Raw genomic sequence first — 22,100 nt, forward strand, 5'->3', positions numbered from 1 at the left:
GGCTAAAACCAAGAAAGAATGGTATGCGGGTCACAGTAACACATTTTATTCTGCTCCTGAGACACAGGACAGCCCAGGGCCTGACCACAAAAAAGGCAGCTTTGAAAAATAATGAAAGCCAAGATACACAAGGGTCTTTAAGGAATTCATGGCTTATGGAAGCTAAGTATTTGCCAGGTTTCATGAAGTTAACAAAAACTGTGGTTGTTTGATCCTATATTTGCTTTATGAATGAATTTCTTACATTCTGAGATTAAAGAAGAATAAAACCAAGGCCATTTTCTGATCTACTGTAGTAGTTAGTCCTGGAAAATTCCAAGGTAAGGCTGTAAACCAGAGGTGTAAACCATAAGAATCACTGATGAAGAAAAAAATGACAAATCCCTACTCCAGATCTTTGAAATAAAAATATCGGCCAGGCACGGTGGCTCACCTGAGGTCAAGAGTTCAAGACAAGCCTGGCCAACATGGTGAAACCCCGCATCTCTACTAAAAAATACAAAAATTAGCCAGGCACGGTAGCAGACACCTGTAATCCCAGCTACTCGGGAGGCTGAGGCAGGAGAACTGCTTGAACCCGGGAGGCAGAGGTTGCAGTGAGCCAAGATCACACCATTGCACTCCAGCCTGGGTGCAAGAGTGAAACTGTCTGCAAACAACAAAACAAAAAAACGTCTGGGATGGGGCTGAAACCAATGCTATATATAAACAGCAGGAAAGAGAGCACTTTTAATTCGTGCCATATCAAAGGTATGAATCGGACAGCTCTACTTAATGTGGAATTTACAGTTAATAAGGAATTAGATTCCTGAAGTTATATTTTTGGAATGCATTCATATTATACCCTGAATAAGAGATGAAATGTAAACACTGTATGCCTATGTGCATCTGTAGCTATATATAAATTAACATGGGAGAGATAAGAGCTTTTACAGAATGCTTCACAAAAGGGCTGTCTGAACTAGATTTAGAGGCAAGAGGTCACCAGAAGTAAAAGCAGGGAAGTAGTCACTTAAAATAGCAGGACATAAATAACCAATGACGACTGAAGGTGGGATAGACATGATTTCCCCAGAAGGGCAGAAACTGCCTTATATTTTTCTTGAATCACCTAGAAATATATTCAGACATTCAAGTATCCAGTTTATCAGAGCAAATTTGATAGAAAAACCACATAGAGAAACATATCTTCAGGGTTTAATATTAAAACATATTACATTTTAAAGTATATAAACACCAAATTTTTTCTTCATTCTGTGAAAAATAGTGAGTGAGCAAAACAATGACAAGATATACATTTTAGGCCTTGTACACAAATAGAAAAGCAATATTCATTTTATAAAACAAATCTAGAGTATAAAGGGACTTGTCAAATTAAGTTGGAAAACTTACCGAATCAAGAAGGTGGCATTCAGTAGTGAGACTTTTATCAAATAGTACTGAAAAACAACAAAAAAAATTAACTTTTTAAAGAATATTCTCACGTTCGAGGGTCTTAGAAATGGACAAAACCTTGAAAAATATGAAAAGTTCCACATATCAAATGCTAAGACAAAAATATAGACCATCTTATGCTATACTTTTTGAAAGTAGTTAAATTTCTTGGTTAAATTCTTATCCTTAACTTTGGTATAAAAGGAGTCTTCTGTAAACAAATCTCATACTTGTAATATTAAAAGTACCCAGAAGATGCTGATGAAGAACAGCTGGAAGACATTAAATGTCTGGCCAAGGTTATAACCTTTTGTTTTACCATAGGCCCCAGTTAGATCAGCTACAGAGTAACTGATGAAGATAGCAGGTGGAACTGGCACACATTATAACAAAAATACAGGAGCCATTTCCTATTGCAGAACCATCACAACAATATAGGTAGAACTAGGCAGTAGGGAAGAAAAATAGGATATTTTGAAGAAAGACTTGGGGATATGTGTTGAAAAGAAGGAGAACTGAAAAAAAGCCCAGCCTGACCAATGTGGTGAAACTCTGTCTCTACTAAAAATACAAAAATTAGCCAGGTGCAGTGGCACGTGGGGAGGCTGAGGCAGGAGAATTGCTTCAACCTAGGAGGCGGAGGTTACAGTGAGCTGAGATCACGCGACTGCATTCCAGGTCTGGGCGACAAAGTGAGATTTTGTCTCAAAAAAAAAAAAGCTTGAGGGAATTTTTCTAATTCATGGTCTTCACTAACAGTGAAGGTTCCTAAATAGTTAGCTCTAATGTAAAATGGACCTTATAGGATAATTTATACCTTAATCCAAGTTCATTTCTTTAATAAAGGCTCATTTAAATATATTTTAAATATCTCACCTGACTGAGAAATTTTAGTTTCCCCTTCTTCTAAGATGCTATTTTGTGAAGCTGTATTTTTTTCAGGGCTACTCATCAAAACATCCTGTGATGTAATCGAAGAATTCAGTTCCATGCCTTCCACAACATCTGAAATTCCTTCTTTTTTGTTAGTATTAATATCATCTGCTACTCCACCAGCAAGAAGAGGCAAACTCATTCCCTCACTGGGTAAACAATCCACCTTCAAGTTTGTCTTATTTACATCCTAGAAGTAAAAATGGCATTAAATTTAATTATCAATTACTTGGAACAAATTTTAAAAGTCTTGTTGCTATTAAATGTAAGAAAAACAGAAGGATGATATCCTGGACACAGGCTTAAGAACATTATAAATCCTACTATCCTGCCTCTTCAACAATTAGTTCAGATAAAATAGAAATAGTATGATTGAAGGCAAGTTTCTCAGCAAGTACCTATACTCTAGCTCAGGGACTGGCAAACATTTTCTGTAAAGGACCAAATAGTAAATATTTTAGGTTTGTGAGCCACAGGGTCTCTGTGATAAGTACTCAACTCTACCACTGTATTGCAAAAGCAGCCAGATAGAATACATAAACAAATATGTGGCTACGGCAATAAAATATGATTTGTAAAAATAGGGGCCAAAGTTTGCTGATTTCTGCTCCAGTTCACTGGTTCCATATTCATCCTGATATGAGTTGAAGAATACAAAATGACACTATGGTTTTAAACGACCCAAATGTCATTGAAACAAGAACCACCATTCTATATGACTGATCTAGATTTCCAATGGAAATTTTGGGGATGGTTTATGAAGTTACATTCTATAATGATATAAACATATGACATACTGGGGGCTATCTAACCACACTGGAATTGTACTTACATGGTTTTCTTCAATTAAATCTGGTAATCCAGGACACCGAGCATCTTCCACTATGCTGTTCCTAAAGAAGAAAAAAAAAACAGCATTACACTCATAATTAAACATATTGTTATTGTTTCACTTGTGTTTTGAGTCCATCCTTTATAATGGCAATTAATTTAGGGAATGGATCAAACATGGAGCCTGGCGCAAGATCAGGCCTGATCCAGATAGATTAGTTTTGGACTACAGCTACTGTGGGATGGCCTTATAAACTAAATGCATTCTTCTGCAGAAAGCTCACAAGTCTGTTACCATGGTGGTCAGTCAGGCTCAGGTGGCTCTATCAGCAATACTCTGAATCTCAGCCAAATCCAGAGCTATATACTAAAGAAAAGTCAAAAGGAAGGTGACTTCTGGAGACAGAAGCAACAACTCAATTATTGTCTAGCTGGAGTTAGCTACATTTACTTGTTACTTGTTAATCCATGAGCTGGAGTAAAGGTACCTGCTAAGAAACTTGCCTTCAATCATACTATTTCTATAATTTTATCTGAACTAATTGTTCAAAAAGCAGAACAGGAGTTACAATGTTCTTAAGTCTGTTGCTTGTTAACAAGTAAATGTAGCTAACTCCAGCTAGGCAATAATTGAGTTAGAATACAAGGTATTCTAATCCTGAAGTTACTAGCTTGTATCTTATTAGAAAGACCTGTCTTGGCCAGGCGCCTTGGCTCATGCCTGTAATCCCAGCACTTTGGGAGGCCGCGGCAGGTGGATCATGAGGTCAGGAGATTGAGACCATCCTGGCTAACATGGTGAAACCCCGTCTCTACTAAAACTACAAAAAATTAGCTGAGCGTGGTGACACGTGCATGTAGTCCTAGCTACTTGGGAGGCTGAGGCAGGAGAATCACTTGAACCTGGGAGGTGGAGGTTGCAGCGAGCCGAGATCGTGCCACTGCACTCCAGCCTCGGCAACAGAGTGACACTCTGTCTGCAAAAAAAAAAAAAAAAAAAATCTATCTCCGTTTCTTCCAAGTTACTTTTTAAAAAAGATATTCTCCATTTTTCTAGTGTCCAGCTTTACTTTGCCTTTATTGCACAAAGTTGCTTATTTGTATGATGCCCTTTGAGGGCGTTTTGGGGAATCTAAAACATTTTTAAAGAGTACTTATGGCCGGACACAGTGGCTCAAGCCTGTAATCCTAGCACTTTGGGAGGCCGAGACGGGCGGATCATGAGGTCAGGAGATCAAGACCATCCTGGCTAACATGGTGAAACCCCCGTCTCTACTAAAAAAAAAAATACAAAAAACTAGCCGGGCGAGGTGGTGGGCGCCTGTAGTCCCAGCTACTCTGGAGGCTGAGGCAGGAGAATGGCGTAAACCCGGGAGGCGGAGCTTGCAGTGAGCTGAGATCTGGCCACTGCACTCCAGCCTGGGCGACAGAGCGAGACTCCGTCTCAAAAAAAAAAAAAAAAAAAAAAAAAAAAGGGGGGGGGTACTTATAATATGACTCAAATGCAATTATGAAGCTTATTAGCAAACAATAGTAAACTACAAGATATACAAAGTAGGCCGGGTGCGGTGGCTCATGCCTGTAATTCCAGCACTCTGGGAGGCCAAGGCTGGTGGATCATGAGGTCAAGAGATCGACACCATCCTGGCTAACATGGTGAAACCCTGTCTCTACTAAAAATAGAAAAATTAGCTGGGCATGGTGGCACGTGCCTGTAGTCCTAGCTACTTGGGAGGCTGAGGCAGAAGAATCGCTTGAACCTGGGAGGCAGAGGTTGCAGTGAGCCGAGATCGTACCACTGCACTCCAGCCTAGGTAACAGAGTGACACGCAGCCTCCAAAAAACAAACAAAACCTAGAATCATATCTAGCCAATAATAATCGTTCAGTACACATTAACTCCCCTTTCAACATGCTCTGCCATCTGTCAAGACAACAATCTCAAGGTACTTTCTACAAAGGCAGGTAAAAAGTGCCTATCTCTCAACCACCTTGGGGAGGCATTAGCATTGCTGCTTTGTAGATGATGAAAGTGAAGCTAAAGAGAATTAATTATTCGCCCCAAAGTTGCATAGCTAGTAAGTCACAGAGCTCTTCTCAGCTCAGAACTGTTGAGCAGTACGTTTAGCACCAAAGGATACCATATTGTTTCTTTTCTTCTTAGTGCCACAGAATTTATGGATCTAAATGTAACCATTTAGTATCCTGAAATCTTAAGCTTTAGTTTTCTCATTTATAAAAAGGGAGTACTGCCTATATGTTGCAGAGTCATTATGAAACTTATTAACAATATATGTCTGGCACCTTTTACCATCTTAACAATCTGAAATGGCATTTAATATCAGCAACTGTTAAACTCTTATTAACATGTTAAAGAAATACCTGCTTTCAGGAATATTCAAAAACAAAGTCTTCTTCACATGTTCACTTTTAGTATTCTGAGGACCGGCACTTTCTGGTGACGTAGTTTGTTGTGGAAGGCCCATCTCATTTCTACTCTGAGATACAGCTTTGCTGACAGACTTAGGTGTTCTAAGTCTTTGAGAAGGGCCTTCAGAAGAGACAGAAATTCCTAGAAGATGAGAGAAATCGCCTCAATACCAAATAGTTCTTTTACTTTTCATAACTAGGAATACACTGAAAATCCTATCAGCCTCTTTCTCCTGTCAAATAATGTCTGTTGAAGACAAATGCCTGGGACTTTCTGTTTAAGACAGTATTGAAATGCATATCAGATGCTGCTTCCATTTGACATCCCACTACTTTTACATGAACAGAGATAATTTTTTTGTTGTCGTTGTTGAGACAGAGTCTCACTCTGTCACCCCGGCTGGACAGGCTAGAGTGCAGTGGTGTGATCTCTCGGCTCACTGCAACCTCTGCCTCTCAGCTTCAAGTGATTCTCCTGTCTCAGTCTCCCCAGTAGCTGGGACTACAGATGCATGCCAATATGACTGGCTAATTTTTGTATTTTTAGTAGAGATGAGGTTTCGCCATGTTGGCCAGGCTGATCTTGAACTCCTGACCTCAGGTGATCCACCTGCCTCGGACTCCCAAAGTGCTGGGATTATAGGGGTGACCCACTGCGCCGGGCCTGAACAGAGATAATTTTTTTTTATTTGGAGATAGAGTTTCATTCTTGTCGCCCAGGCTGGAGTGCAATGGCACGATCTTGGCTCACTGCAACCTCCGCCTCCTGGGTTCAAGCAATTCTCCTGTCTCAGCCTCCCGAGTAGCTGGGATTACAGGCACCTGCCACCAGCCTGGCTAATTTTTTGTATTTTTAGTAGAGATGAGGTTTCATTCACCATGTTGGTCAGGCTCGTCTCGAACTCCTGACCTCAGGTGATCCATCCACCTCAGTCTCCCAAAGTACTGGGATTACAGGCGTTAGCCACCGTGCCTGGCCAGAGATAACCTTAAAAAGCAGAACTCTACAAGGACAAAGGAAACTAAAGAGACAGCAACAATAACAACATTTTGGAAGCTATAATGTAGATTGTTGAGTGGGACTTAGACTCAAGAAAACAAATTCTAAGCCACCAATCAAGAAAAAAGAGAATCAATCCAATTTCTAGCACATAACCCCTCAAAATAACTGGTGGCTCTAAGTACCTTTGCAAGTGGAGATGAAAATGGAGCTAAACACAGAAGGAATGGCTCAAAGTCAGTTTAAACAAGGAGAGCTCAGATTCCTTTCCTCATTCTGCACAGCAAAGCAACTGTCATTACCCACCCCCATCACCAAAAACAGAAGGGTCTCTAGTTTAGAGGATACCAGATACAGTTGAGAGACAGGGTACTGCATGGAAAATAAGGGAAATAAGTGAATATTTACACATAAAATGTTGAGACACTTAGCTTTCTTCCCCCACATGGCTCCTGAAAGACTGGCAGCCAGAATGATACCTTCCAGGAAGCAGATGGAAAGCATCTTCTCTGGGGAATCTGAGTAGACTATGAGAAAAGTCTTAAATGCAGTGACGTGTAGGTTCCCAGCATAATGGCCCCGCTAACAGTAGGGCCCCCACAGTAAAGGTCCTACCCATGTGCAGAGAGTTTCCAGTCAGCTTTTTAGTGCCCTATTCTTAACCATGTGCAGGCAGTGAGAGATCACCAGATTCCTGAGGAAAGCCTCTAATACAAGAGACAGAAACCAAAAACAACTAGACGAAAGTACCCTGAAACAAACACTGTCTATAGTGGATGAAGAAAACATAAAAGCTATCATTAATATCCTTGGAAAGATAAAACAATGCACTTATGAAACAAGTGCAGAATGCTATAAAATGAACATTTGGAGAGTAAGAAAGGGCTCTTGGGAATTAAAAACATGATAGCCAGCATGAAAATTGAGGAAATCTCCAGGAAATAGAAGAAAACAGTAAGTACATGAAAGAAAGATTAAAAAGTCTACCAGAAGAAAAATGTGTTTTCAAAAAAGATCAAACCTTGTCAAGAGAGATGGTGGTAAACAACAAAAGACTCTAGTAAGAATTGAAAGTAGTTGCTTCCAGGGGCTGGCAAATGGAATGAAAAGGGCTTCCTCAGGGACTACTGTTTTGTAATTAGCCTCATATAAACTATGTGTTCTGTAACAATTTTAAAAGACCAATTTTTGCCATAAACCTTAATCTCCCTATCTATAAGGACTGAGTTGAGTATGCGAAAGAACAGAATGATGAGCTCATGGCTGTAAAAACCACGAAGATCCTTGACAGGTAGTAGAATGGGGCCACGTTATTAGCAGCAGTGAGAGATTCCTGGGTATCCAGGGAGTATAGCTGCTTAAGGAAACAAACAAAAGTGCAACAGATTTGATACCTAAACCAACAAGAAAGTTATAATATACTTGAGGATCACTGTAAATATCAGATAGCAGGTATTAGAGAACAATTTAGGTTTATTTTGAAAAAACTTCCTAGTGGACATCTATGGCTTATAAATAATTTCAATTGAGATAAATTCAATTCAAGAAAAATAGTCTGTGAAAAAAAGCTATTGACAAATACAATTAGAAAGTCATAAAAAAATGATTTCCTGAAGTATTAAAAACTGCTTTTACTGGAATATTTTTAAATTAGAAAATTAGTACATTTATTGCCTCTCAAAAAGATTTGAGCAAAAGTTTTAATACAAATGCAAACAAAACCAAACCCACTTTGCATAAACTTCCTTCTGTTTTTAGAGATAGACTCTTGCTCTGTCACTGAGGCTAGAGTGCAGGGGCACAATCATAACTCGCTGTAACCTTGAACTCCTGGGCTCAAGTGATCCTCCTGCCCCCACCTCCCGAGTATGTGGGACTACAGGCATGTACCGCCAGGCTCGGTTAATTTTTTATTTTTCTGTAGAGAGGGGCTCTCACTAAATTGCCCAGGCTGGTCTCAAACTCTTAGCTTCAAATGATCCTCCTGCCTTGGTCTCTCAAAGTACTGGGATTATAGGCATGAACCAACACACACAGCACATAAGCTTCATTTTAAAGCACAGCTAGAGAATTGTGATAGCTGGATGCTCAAGTTTCCTTTGCAGTTTAAATTCTAACCAAACTTCTAACTGACCTGAAGAAAATCACTTTACTTCTTCATGCTTCTGTCACTTCTCTTACCTCTTGGGATCCTGTGACCTTTCTCATAGACTGTAGGGTTACATGGTAATTACATTACAGATGTGAAATTACTTAGAAAGTAGAAAAGCAATCTTAGAAGACATATCGCACTTAAACTAATCTGATCATATCCATCAAAATGTGATTTACATGTGTTTGTGAGTGAGCGTAGTCTATTTTCTAAAAATCACAGAAAAACTTACGTCTCTTAATGTAAAAACTATTTTTCGCCTTACACAAGCCCCCATCTATCCCAAATATTTCTCTTAAGTAGTCTCAGGAAACAACAACAACAACAACAAAAACCAAAAACAACAACTAACCTGAGAATGATTTAATAGGACTTTCAACTCTGAAAAATCCAGCATCAAATACTATTTTATCAACTTCCTTTGGTATCACAGAGGCTGCTGTTTCAGCATGTTCTTCCTGCTTAATTCTCTCTCTCATTGCATTTTTTATGGCAGCTAGGCGATTTCTCGCTGCAATTCTTCCAGCATCATCCTGTTTTGGTTTACTCGCTATACCTGAGACAACTTTTTTCTGCAAAGAGAAACTGACATATAGTAAAGCTGCCCATTACCATCTTATAAGAAAAACACACAACAAAAACAAATTATCACTTAAAATTTTAATTTTTAAAAATAAAGCATACATAAAATATTTCACATTCATCATGTATTTATCAAGTTCCTAGTATGTGCTAAAAGGGTGAAAAGGTAAAGGACACAGTGGCTGCCCTCAAGGAGTTTGCAGCTTAGTGGAAGATCTGGGAAGTAAAGAAAGAAGGATAAATGTCCTGTTAGAAATAAATGTAGGGGCATCCTTCAGATTATAACCATGACACCCCCCTCCAAAAAAAAAAAGAAAAAACAAAAAAAAAAGTAAAGAAAGAAAAAAAGTAAAACATTAAAAGAAAATAAATAAGGATGACATCTAAACCAATCTTCAGACATCAGGAAAGGTTGTAGGAAGTAGCACCTATGCTGAAACCACATTTCATCAAACTAAAAGATGGGGTGAGGCAAGGGCTAGAGAGATGTTTCCAAAGCCAGAAATGAAAGAAAGCAAAGTGGAGTTAAACAATAGCTAGATTATAAAATCACCTGCATGTAAGTTTTAAGAAAATCACATTTACACAAAGGACAAAGGAATAGAGAGTTATTAGTGATTTTTAAGCAGAAGATTAACATTATCAAGCTGGTGTTTTAGAAAGATCACTCAGACTAAGGAGTAAGAGATGAAAAAAGTGGATAGATTCAACAGATATTTGAAAGGTAGAATTGAGAGGACTTACTCATCTATTGGATGTCTGTGGGGTGGAGATGGTGAAATAAAGAAAGCAAAGGACCAAAAGAGATACTGAGACTTCTATCTTGAACACCTGGTGGGATGGCAACAGCATTATGAGACAGGGCAACATTGGTGTGTGTGGAGATGCTGTCAGTTTGGGATATATTGATTTTTAAGGTATATTGAGTCATGATATATAGAATTAGAGCTTAGTAAGTATGGTCTGCAATACAGACTTGGGAATCATCACAGGTTGGGTAAGATTGCACAGAAAAATTATGGAAGGGAAGAAGAGAGTAGAGGTAGGAATTCTAAGTATCAAAAACATTTAAGGGATAAATGGAAAACGAATATGCAAACATGACTGAAGAATAGACAAAGAAGTAGTAAGGAAATATAATTTCAAAAACAAGGAAGTAGGTCAGGTGTGGTGACTCACGCCTGTAATCCCAGCACTTTGGGAGGCTGAGGCGGGTGGATCACTTGAGGACAGGAGTTCCAGACCAGCCTGGCCAACATAGAGAAACACCAGCTCCACTAAAAATACAAAAAATTAGCTGGGCATGGTGGCACATGCCTGTAGTCCCAGCTACTGAGGAGGCTGAGATGGGAGATCGCTTGAACCTGGGAGGCAGAGGTTGCAGTGAGTCGAGATGGCGCTACCGTACTCCAGCCTGGGCAACACAGCAAGACTATCTCAAAAAAGTAGACCATATTTAATACTGCAGAAAGGTTAGATTTATTTATTTATTTACTTATTTATTTATTTTATTTTTGAGACAGAGTCTTGATCTGTCGCCCAGGCTGAAGTGCAGGGGCATGATCTCGGTTCACCATAACCTCTGCCTCCTGGGTTCAAGTGATTCTCCTACCTCAAACTCCTGAGTAGCTGGGATTATTGGCGCCCGCCACCATGCCTGGTTAATTTTTTATTTTTAGTAGAGATAGGGTTTCACCATGTTGGCCAGGCTAATCTCGAACTGACCTCAGGTGATCTGCCTCCCTCAGCCTCCCAAAGTGCTGCGATTACAGCCTTGAGCCACCACGCCTGGCCTAGAAAGGTTAGATTTTAAAATTAAGTACTAATAACTTAAGCAACTAGTGGATTAATAATTTAGATAACTATTCTAAAGTTATAGAGGGGGTAAAACTGAATTGCAATGAGTTGGAGAAATAAAGGAACAAAAATAATTGAGTATAGACAACAGTCAGCTTGTCAGTGACTGGGAAGAAAGAAAAATGGGGGTATACAAGCAATTAAAGGGAGAAGCAGACACCACAGGTTTCTTTGTTTTAATGTAAACAATGATAAGACACTTAAACATGTTTAAAAACTGATGGAAAAAAGGGGGAAGGGAAAACAAGACTAACTGATGGAATTGATGGAATGAGGGATTAATAAATAAGAGGTAGTAGGGAGTGGTATCCAAGTATAGTATAAAAGATTAGCTTTACTTTGTTTGATTATCTTAACAGTAGCCTATAAAATAAAGTAGGAGAGAGACACCTGGTGATAACAGGCAGAATTACAAATCTCTCTAGGACACAGCCATGATCTGCATCACTGATGATATTAATATTTCCAGGACTAAATCCTTAATAAGAAATGCCCACAGTAGCTTTAATAATGAAGTAGCATCCTTCACTATTTATAGTTTTGAAATCCATTCAATCAATTTAGTTACTGTCCTCAGGGTCCTTGTCGTGAGACTTTATTAGTAAAAAAAAATTTTTTGAGACGGAGTTTTGCTCGTTGCCCAGGCTGGAGTGCAACGGTGTGATCTCAGCTCACCACAACCTCCGCCTCCCAGGGTCAAGCGATTCTCCTGCCTCAGCCTCCCGAGTTGCTGGGATTATAGGCATGAGCCACCATGCCCAGCTAATTTTTGTATTTTTGGTAGAGACAGGGTTTCTCTGTGATGGTCAAGCTGGTCTTGAACTCCAAACCTCAGGTGATCTGCCCACCTCAGCTGCCCAAAGTGCTGGGATTACAGATGTGAGCCACTGCGCCTGGCCTAGTAAAATATTTTTTAAGGCCGAGCACAGTGGCTTATGCCTGTAATCCCAGCACTTTGGAGGCTGAGGCAGGAGAATCACTTGAACTCAGGAGGTGGAGGTTGTGGTGAACCAAGGTCATGCCACTGCACTACAGCCTGTGCAACAAGAGCGAAACTGTCTCAAAAAAAAAAAAAAAAGTTTAAACATAAGGTTTAAAAAAAAAACACTTTAACAAGTTAAACTCCTAAGATAGGATTCAAGAGAGTTTTTATTTGGATTACATAGTATAATAAAATACCAATCTAGACAAGCTGAATTTATAACTACAAGCATTTTTCTCATATCACAAAAAAAAACTGAATGCTTAGTTTGAAAAGTGTCCACCCAAACCAAAAACTTTGAATTCAAAAACATTACTAGAAAGATAATTACTAGAAACAAATAAGAACAAAATCTATCATGTTAACAAAGCAACAAGGATAACAGCTTCCATTTCATATAACTGTTGTAAGGATTAAGTTAATATATATAAAGTACTTGGAATATTTGGCACATACTAAGCATTATATAAATTACCTACTACTACTATAACAAAATGTGTAAGTACAGTTTAAAGAATAAAACCAACACTCATATATCACCATGTGGTAACTTAGAAGCCCTCTGGGTACCCCAATTCAATCACAGCCCCTCCTTCTCTCTAGACATAACTATCCTAAATTTTATGTTGATCGATTTGCTTGCTCTTTCTTCAAAGGCAATCAATACACTGTAAGCAATATACAGACTTAACTTTGTAAAATGATGAGAAATCTGAAGTTAAATGTTTTTAAAACTTAAAAACAAATAGAAGAATCTATATTAGAAATCTGGATGTATGTAGAACAGTTCCTTAACTAGAAAAAAAAAATTTGGATATAAAACCCACAAACTTACCCTAAAGACATTTTTGTTCATATTATTATTCATATTATTATTGACTTGCCACCCAGATTCCTCAAGTTTGATCAGATTGTTGAATTTGTGGATTACATCTTCTATCTGTTAATAAATAAAGCACAAATTTAACAGATTAATGATAGCCATATTAAAGTTATAAACTAATGAGTTGAAGACTAAAAAATAAAAATGGCGATTCAGAAATCGCCAGTTATTAAGTCCAGTTATTAAAACTGGACTGAGTCATTCTCAATTTAGTGTTCAAATCAAGAATTTTTATGGTAAAGTTTTTCATTATCTTTCGTCTTACAAACCTCCAAAATCTACATAAAGAATATCATATATGAATAACTCTCCTAGATTATTTTTTACTAAAATGCTAAAATGGTAGAAAATACATCCTAAATGTTTTTGTTTCTTAATTACACAATGTGAACACAATCCAATTTCTTTTTATTTATCCATTCCTCCACTGAAGGACATCTTGGTTGCTTCCATGTTTTGGCAATTATGAATAAAGCTGCTATACTGCTAAAAACATCCGTGTGCAGGTTTTTATATGGACATAAGTTTTCAACTCATTTGGAGCGCAATTGCTGGATCGTATGGTAGGAGTATGTTTAGTTTTGCAAGTGACTGCCAAACTGTCTTCTAAAGTGGATATAACATTTTGCATTCCCATAGGCAATGAATGGAAAGTTCGTATTGCTCCATACCCTCCCCAGCATTTGCTGTTGGCAGTGTTTTAAATTTTCACTGTTCCCTAGTAGGTATGTGGTAGTATCTGTTGTTTTGATTTGTAGTTCCCTAATGACATATGATGTTGAGCATCTTTTCATATGCGTATTTGCCATCTGTATATCTTCTATGGTGAGTTAACAGTTCAGGTCTTTTGCCCATTTTTAATTGAGTTGTTCATTTCCTTATTCCTGGGTTTTAAGAGCTCTTTGTATCTTTTGAATAATAGTCTTATCAGATACATCTTTTGCAAATATTTTCTCCCAATCTGTGCCATTTCCCATTTTCTTGACATAATCTCATTTTAAAAGATACAAGTATATTTAATAGGATGGAAATATAATCTCCATCTTTCTGATACTTCCAGTCTCCTACAAAGAGTTAGTTACTGTCAACAGTTTGGTAACCATGCTTTGAGTTTCCACGTTATGCACTTATACACACACATCCTCTCAGCTTTGCTCTCCCTTAAAAATATGTAAATGTCTGTAGGCACTGTGGCACATGCCTATAATCCAAGCTACTTGGGAGGGTGAGGCAGGGGGATTGCTTGAACCCAGAAGGTCAAGACTAGCCTAGGCAACAAGTGAGACCCCATCTCAAAGGGGAAAAAAAAAAAAAAGTAAATGTCAAAATGACTCAGATTTACACTCATGACCAACTGATTTTCAACAAAGATGCCAATACAATTCAATGGGGAAAAGACAGTCTTTTCAACCAGCAGTGCTTGGAAAATTGGTTATCCACAAGCAAAAAGACGAATTTAGACTCACAATCTCGTACCATATACAAAAACTAACCAAATGGATCATAGACTGAACTGTAAGTACTAAAATCATAAGACTGTTAGAAAAAAACACAGGAGAAAATCTTTATGACTTGTGGTTAGGTAAGAGTTCTTAGACATGGTGTCAAAATCACAACATAAAAGAAAAAAAAAATCTGGCCGGATGCAGGGGCGCACCCCTGTAATCCCAGCACTTTGGGAGGCCAAGGCAGGTGGATCAGTTGAGGTCAAGGGTTCAAGACCAGCTCGGCCAACATGGTGAAATCCCATCTCTACTAAAAATATAAAAATTAGCCGGGCATGGTGGCATATGCCTGTAATCCCAGCTACCTGGGAGGCTGAGGCATGAGAATTGCTTGAACCTGGAAGGCAGAGGCTGCAGTGAGCCGAGATCACACCACTGCACTCCAGCCTGGGTGACAGAGTAAGACTCCATCTCAAAAAAAAAAAAAAAAAAGAAAAAAAAAGAAAAAATTTGAAAAATTTAACTTTAACCAAAAAAAAAAATGGCACTTCAAAAGATACCATTAAGAGGATTAAAAGTCGAGCTATAAACTCAAAGAATATTTGCAAATAATATTTCTCATAAGGGACTTGTATCCAGAATATATAAAGAATACTTAAAACTCAATAATAAAGACAATCAAATTTAAAAATGGGTGCAAAAGATTTACACAGACATTTCAGTAGAAGATACATGAATGGTGAATAAGCTCACAAAAAGATACTTAATATCATTACTCATTAGAGAAATTCAAATCAAAACTACAACGAGGTCAGGCATGGTGACACCTGTAATCCGAGCACTTTGGGAGGCAGAGGAGGGTGGATTGCTTGAGCTCAGGAGTAAGACCTGGGCACCTGGGTAACATGGTGAGACCCTACCTCTACAAAAAAATATGCACTCCTGCCTAGGTGACAGAGTGAGACCGACTCAAAAAACAAACAAAAAACAAAAAACCCTACAATGAGATACCTCATACCCACTAGGATGGCTATGCAACAGTTCCCCCTTATCTTCAAGTAATCTGTTCCGAGGGGATGCCTGAAATGCAGATAGTACTGAACCCTATATATACTATGTTTTTTTCTATACATACATACCTATGATAAAGTTTCATTTCTAAATTAGGCATAGAGATTAGCAATGATAATCAACAATAAAATAGAACAATTATAACAATATTCTGTAATAAGTTATGTGAATGTGGTCTCTCCTCCCTGCCAAATATCTTATTGTACTATACCTCAGGTAACTAAAACCACAGAAAGCAAGACTGCTGATAAGAGGGGACTACTATAATAAAAAAGACTGACAATAACAAGTATTAATGAGGATATAGAAAAACAGAACACTCATACATTGTTGGTGGGACTGAAAATGGTATAATCACTTTGGAAAATAGTTTGGGCAGTTTCTTAAAAAGTTAAACATAAATTTACAATATGACCTAGCAATATCTAGGTATCTGCCCAAGAGAAATTTAAAAAGATATGTCTACACTAAGATTTGTGTGGAAATATTCACAGATTCTTAATAATCACCAAAAAGTGGAAGCAATCTAAATGTCCATCAACTGGTAAATAGTGATATATCCATACAATGGAATACTACTCAGCAATAAAAAGGCATGAAGAACACAGGGCAAGCTACAATATGGATAAAACTCAAAAACATGGTAAGTGAAAGAAGCCAGATGCAAAAGACCACATAATGTATGATTCTATTTATATGAAATATCCCAAAAAAGGCAAATCTACAGAGACAGTAAATAGATTAGTGGTTGCCTGGGTCTAGGAATAGAAATGGGGATTGACTGCAAACAGGCAGGAGGGATCTTTTTATACTGATGAAAATGTTCTGACTGGGTGTGGTGGCTCACATCTGTAATCCCAGCACTTTGGGAGGCCAAGGCAGGTGGATCACTTGAGGTCAGGAGTTCAAGACCAGCCTGACCAACATGGTGAAACCCCGTCTCTACTAAAAATACAAAATTAGCCAGGCGCAGTGGCACATTACTGTAATCCCAACTACTTGGGAGACTGAGGCAGGAGAATCGCTTGAACCTGGGAGGTGGAGGTTGCAGTAAACTGAGATCGCGCCATTGTGCTCCAGTCTGGGCAACAAGAGTGAAGCTCCATCTCAGAAAAAAAAAAAAGTTCTACATTTGGATTGTGGTGATGGTTGCACAACTCTGTAAATTTACTAAAAATGATTGAACTGTACATTTCAAATGAATAAATTTTATATGTAAATTATACCTTAATATAGTTCCTTTGTGTTTAAAAAAAAAAAAAAAAAAAAAAGTGCCCCAACTTGAAGTGGCTCCCACTAAGCCAAAGCTGGGAAATGAGCATCGATCAAGATAATGACTATAGGCTGGTGTGGTGGCTCACACCTGTAATCCCAGCACTTTGGAGGCCGAGGTAGGCAGATCACTTGAGGTCAGGAGTTTGAGACAAGCCTGACCAACATGGTGAACCCCATCTCTACTAAAAATACAAAAATTAGCCCGGCGTGGTGGTGGGCACCTGTAATCCCAGTTACTCGGGAGGCTGAGGCAGGAGAACTGCTTGAATCTGGGAGGCAGAGGTTACAGTGAGCCAAGATCACGCCACCGCTCTCCAGCCCGGGTGACAAAGTGAGACTCTATCTCAAAAAAAAAAAGACTATAAACAATGAAAACACATCATACTTTTAAATCCACAACTAATAATGATACAAAAATCGCCACAGAATCATATAATCAGAATTGAAGGGTGCTAGTGAACCAACTATTATGAAAACTGGTGAATATATAAACACTGATCATAAAGTAATGCTTAATTATAACTACATAAACACTATTCATGTCTGAGCCATACAGTTGCTGAGATTCCATTTCTTTCCTCACAATGTTTTCTTTAGACTTAATAAATGTTTTGCCTTTTGTTTGCTCAGGGTTTTCATTTGGTTTTTTTGAGACAGGGTCTTGCCTCTTTCTAGGAATGGAGCCCACTCCTCTTTTCTTGGGTAACTCCCTCATCTTTGTGAGGGACATTCTCAGTTTCCTGAGAAAGGGTACATGGAAGGAGGTGAACTTTGAGATCTTGCGTGTCTGAAAAGTGCCTTTCCACCCTCATACTTGATTGGTTCAAATAGAACTCCAGGCTAGAAGTTAATTTCCCTCAGAATTTTCAGAGTATTGTTCTAGCTCATAATATTGCTGTTGAGAGATCAATGCTACTCTAACCCTTGATGCTTTGTATAAAATTTGTTTTCTTTCCCTGGATGCTTTAGCCTACCCTCTTTATCCCAAGAATTATATCACGGTATTTAATGATGTAAGTTGCTGTGGGTCTACTCTGATTCTCAGTGCTAAACACTCAACGGGCTCCTTCATTGTTCACTTCCTCCCCAGTTTTTTTTTTTTTCTGTTCTCTTTTTCTGGACTTTCTATAATTTGGCTATATTTCCTGGACTGGTCCCTGTAATTTTCTTATCTAAGCTCTTCTGTCTTTTTTTTTTTTTTGAGACGGAGTCTCGCTCTGTAGCCCAGGCTGGAGTGCAGTGGCCGGATCTCAGCTCACTGCAAGCTCCGCCTCCCGGGTTCACGCCATTCTCCGGCCTCAGCCTCCCGAGTAGCTGGGACTACAGGCGCTGCCACCTCGCCCGGCTATTTTTTGTATTTCTTAGTAGAGACGGGGTTTCACCGTGTTAGCCAGGATGGTCTCGATCTCCTGACCTTGTGATCCGCCCATCTCGGCCTCCCAAAGTGCTGGGATTACAGGCTTGAGCCACCGCGCCCGGCCGAGCTCTTCTGTCTTACAGCTTATACTACAGGCATGTGCAACCATACCTGGCTAAATTTATTTTCTGTAGAGACGGGCTCTCACTATGTTGCGCAGGTTGGTCGTGAACTCCTGGGCTCAAGTGATCCTCCCACCTCAGCCTCCCAAAGTACTAGGATTACAGGCTTGAGCCACTGTGCCTGGCTGAGATTTCCTTAACTTCATATTCTACCTATTGTATTTTACATTTCTGTTCTCATATTGCTTAACTTCAAAAAGCTATTTATTCTCTGAATGTTCTTTAACAGGTATTTTTACTTGACAGATGAAATGTCTGGTCTCTTTGGGAATATGAATACTTGCATTTAAAAGTCCATCCAAATAGCTTTCTTCCTAGATGTTTGCTTTGGCCTTTTTCTTTTAGCTTTGAAGCTTGGTTCGATGTCTATTGTTGACTGTTGGTTCTTGAAATGCTATTTTATATGCTTATTTCTAAAATAAGTTCAAAAAGCTAGAGTCACCTTCCCCCATACCTTTAAGGATCTTCCTAGTAATTTCTTTTATCACAGCAACTTTCTACATTAGAATTATATTTTGTATCTCAGTCACTAATCAAATTACAAACTCCTCTGGGATAGGGAATGAACTCTTTTATCAACTCCTAATACAATACTCCTAATACAATAACAGATTAATACAATATGGGCACACAACAGGAACTCAGTAACTGCTAGCTGAACTCAACTACCAAAGGCCAGTTGACTCATTTCTCACGGGTGGAATCATTACAGACTATTCAAGAATTGAAAATAACTTCAGTTTTCAACCTATATAGAAATTATCCTGAGAATATATGGGAGAAGAGTACATCAGTCATAAAATTTAGATGTTTTACAGTTTATAAAGGTGCTTTATAACATCTCATTTCATATTACAGGTACCTAAGCAGCGACTATTACCCCATTTCACTCCTGCTACTTAAAAAAAAAAAAAAAGTCCAAAGTTAATATATTTAAAATATTGAACCACATACCTGAAAACTAATCATATCCCAAAATCCATCCAGATCTGTACAGGTAGTTTCCTTTACACCTCGTTTATATTCACAATCACCAACCAGTCCTTCAAACTGTTTGAACCTTTCCTTCATAAGGAGTCTTGTTTGACCAACTGCTGTGCGAATAAGATCTTTAGCTGAAGGAAATAAGAGGTTTTTCAAAATTAAAAGACAAAACAGAACATTCATTGCAAGTCAGCCCAGTGATAAGACTTCACTCCAAACATCCTAAGGCTTACAGGTTGTTAAAGCAAAACAAAAAATATCTACCACAAAACTTTGTCATACAAATAACTGAGTATTAACTATTTGCTTCAATTCCCGCTCAAAATTAACAATATATTCTCATACCTATTGCTATATACTAAATAGCATTCTACTTTTTCTTGTACTTTATAAGAAGTCAATGTCAGCCGGGCACGATGGCTCACACCTGTGGGCACGGTGGCTCATGCCTATAATCCCAGCACTTTGGGAGGCTGAGGTGGGTGGCTCACCTGAGGTCAGGAGTTCGAGACCAGCCTGGCCAATGTGGTGAAACCCCATTCCTACTAAAAATACAAAAATTAGCTGGACGTGGTGGCAGGCACCTATAATCCCAGCCAACTGGGAGGCTGAGGCAGGAGAATCACTTGAATCCAGGAGGCAGAGGTTGCAGGGAACCGAAATGGTGCCACTACACTCCAGCCTGGGCAACAAGAGCAACACTCATTTTAAATTAATTAATTAAAAAAAAAAAAAAAAGGTCAAACAACTCACTGCAAATAATTATCTAAGAAGGACTTCATACTGAGAGCACATAATTTTTTCTAAACAGCTTCCCCAAATAAATCAGATTAAGGAACTCTTCAGAAAATCTTTCCCATATTGATTTAGGTAATTTTCATTCGGAATATATTTTTGTGTAAACAGTATCAGATATTGATATCACCCATAAAGTCTTATTAAAAAAAGCTAATAATATTCAGTGTTACTTGCTTGGTTAGAAAAATGTCTAAGTCAAAGGAATGATAGTCAATATTCTAATTTCTTAAATCTTTTAAGTTATATACCATTTCAGCACGGATGTTAGGGAACATATGTTGAGATATGAAAAACACTTGCTACTTTATTGTAGACATCAGGTTAAAGAAGAAAAATTCTTGCTACTTTGAATAATAATGAAACTATAAAGTTAGGCAATGCTATATTTTTATGCTTCAGATAAACATAACCATAGTAAAAGAAAGCAAACAAAAAAATATAAATGTTGCCTCACCATCATCTGGAATGTCCAATTCAAGCTTCCTGTCCCACTCGAGGCAATGTGAAGTTAATTTCTCAGTTTCTGATTGGAGGATATTTCTAAAATGATGACATACATTTCAGTTCTACAAGTAGTTTTTACACTACTGTCTAAGTATTAGCATAACATCATGATACATCATATTAGGAAGTTATAAAAGGGAGCCATGATATTTTCCCATAGTTGATACTGAATATTTATAAACTGTGATATATTAAAATCCATAAATACAAGTTGATACCCTGTGTATGTACATCCTTTTACACCTAAAACTTATGTGGATGGATAATACCAAGAACCTACTTTTTAAGCTAACATTTCTAGTTTGTTCTGTTCTTTTTCAGAGGCTGATCAAAGTCAGACATTTCTAAATGTGCATCAGATTATCTGCATTGTCTATGAAACTAAAGCCAACTCAACTGTCAAGAGTAAATTAAAGCTAAAACTGTTAATTCCAGGATTACAGTGATACGGCCTCACAGATCCTAATTATTAGGCTTTGCTTGTTTAAAGGCAGTGGTTCTCAACTGGGTCAATTTTGCCCCACTCTAGGGAACATTTGGTGATGTTTGGAAATATTTTTGATTGTCATGACTGGAGGAGTGCTACTGGCCAGGGATGCTACAAAACAGCCTATGATGTATAGGATATATACCCACAACAAGTATACAATCTAAAATGTCAATAGGGCCAAGGTTGAGAAACCCAGGCCTAAAAGAAGTTTAATTTGTGTCTACATAAAAAGTATCCAAGTATGTAGAGGGAAACTGGAACCCTTGTAAGCTGTTGGTGGGAATGTAAAATGGCAAAGCCACTATAGAAAACAGTATGGCAGCTCCTCAAAAAATTAAAAATAGACTTACCATATGACCCAGCAATTCTGCTTCTGGATATACTCCCAAAAGAATTTAGAGCAGGGTCTCAAAGGGATATTTGTACACCCATGTTCATAGCTGTTCACAACAGTTAAAATATGGAAGCAACCCAAGTGTCCATTGACAGACAAATGGATAAGCAAAATGTGTTATATACATACAATGAAATATTATTCGGCCTTAAAAAGGAAAGTCTGACACATGTTACAATGAATGAACCTCAAGGATATTATGCTAAATGAAGTAAGCCAGTAACAAAAAGACAAATACTACATAATTCTACTCAAATAAGATACTTAGCTGAGTCAAAATCATAGAAACAGAAAGTAGAATGGTATTTACCAGGGGCTGGGAGGGAATGGCTGAGGAATGGGGAGTTACTTTTAGTAGGTACAGAGTTTCAGGCACCTACCACCACTCCCAGCTAATTTTTGTATTTTTGGTAGAGATGGGGTTTCACCATGTTGGCCAAGCTGGTCTTGAACTCCTGATCTCAGGTGATCTGCCTGCCTCAGCCTCCCAAAGTGCTGAGTTATAGGCGGCAGCCAC

At 38.3% G+C, this 22,100-nt stretch overlaps 1 protein-coding gene across 6 annotated transcripts in view; it reads right to left on the reverse strand.

Annotated features, from left to right (window-relative positions):
- The window catches only part of DLGAP5 (DLG associated protein 5), a 42,890-nt gene that overhangs the window by 1,203 nt on the left and 19,587 nt on the right, over positions 1-22,100 (reverse strand). For all 6 annotated transcript variants that reach the window (XM_045396456.3, XM_073997431.1, XM_015453814.4 and 3 more), the window contains 8 exons: positions 20,650-20,735; positions 19,368-19,528; positions 13,036-13,140; positions 9,132-9,351; positions 5,580-5,769; positions 3,200-3,260; positions 2,311-2,557; positions 1,393-1,439 (listed from right to left, as the gene is read on the reverse strand). In XM_045396456.3, coding sequence (XP_045252391.2) covers positions 1,393-1,439; positions 2,311-2,557; positions 3,200-3,260; positions 5,580-5,769; positions 9,132-9,351; positions 13,036-13,140; positions 19,368-19,528; positions 20,650-20,735 — 1,117 coding nt within the window. The remainder of the gene's footprint in view (positions 1-1,392; positions 1,440-2,310; positions 2,558-3,199; positions 3,261-5,579; positions 5,770-9,131; positions 9,352-13,035; positions 13,141-19,367; positions 19,529-20,649; positions 20,736-22,100) is intronic.

The sequence above is a fragment of the Macaca fascicularis genome, chromosome 7 (assembly GCF_037993035.2).
Source record: "Macaca fascicularis isolate 582-1 chromosome 7, T2T-MFA8v1.1".
In the NCBI taxonomy this organism is placed as follows: Eukaryota; Metazoa; Chordata; class Mammalia; order Primates; family Cercopithecidae; genus Macaca; species Macaca fascicularis.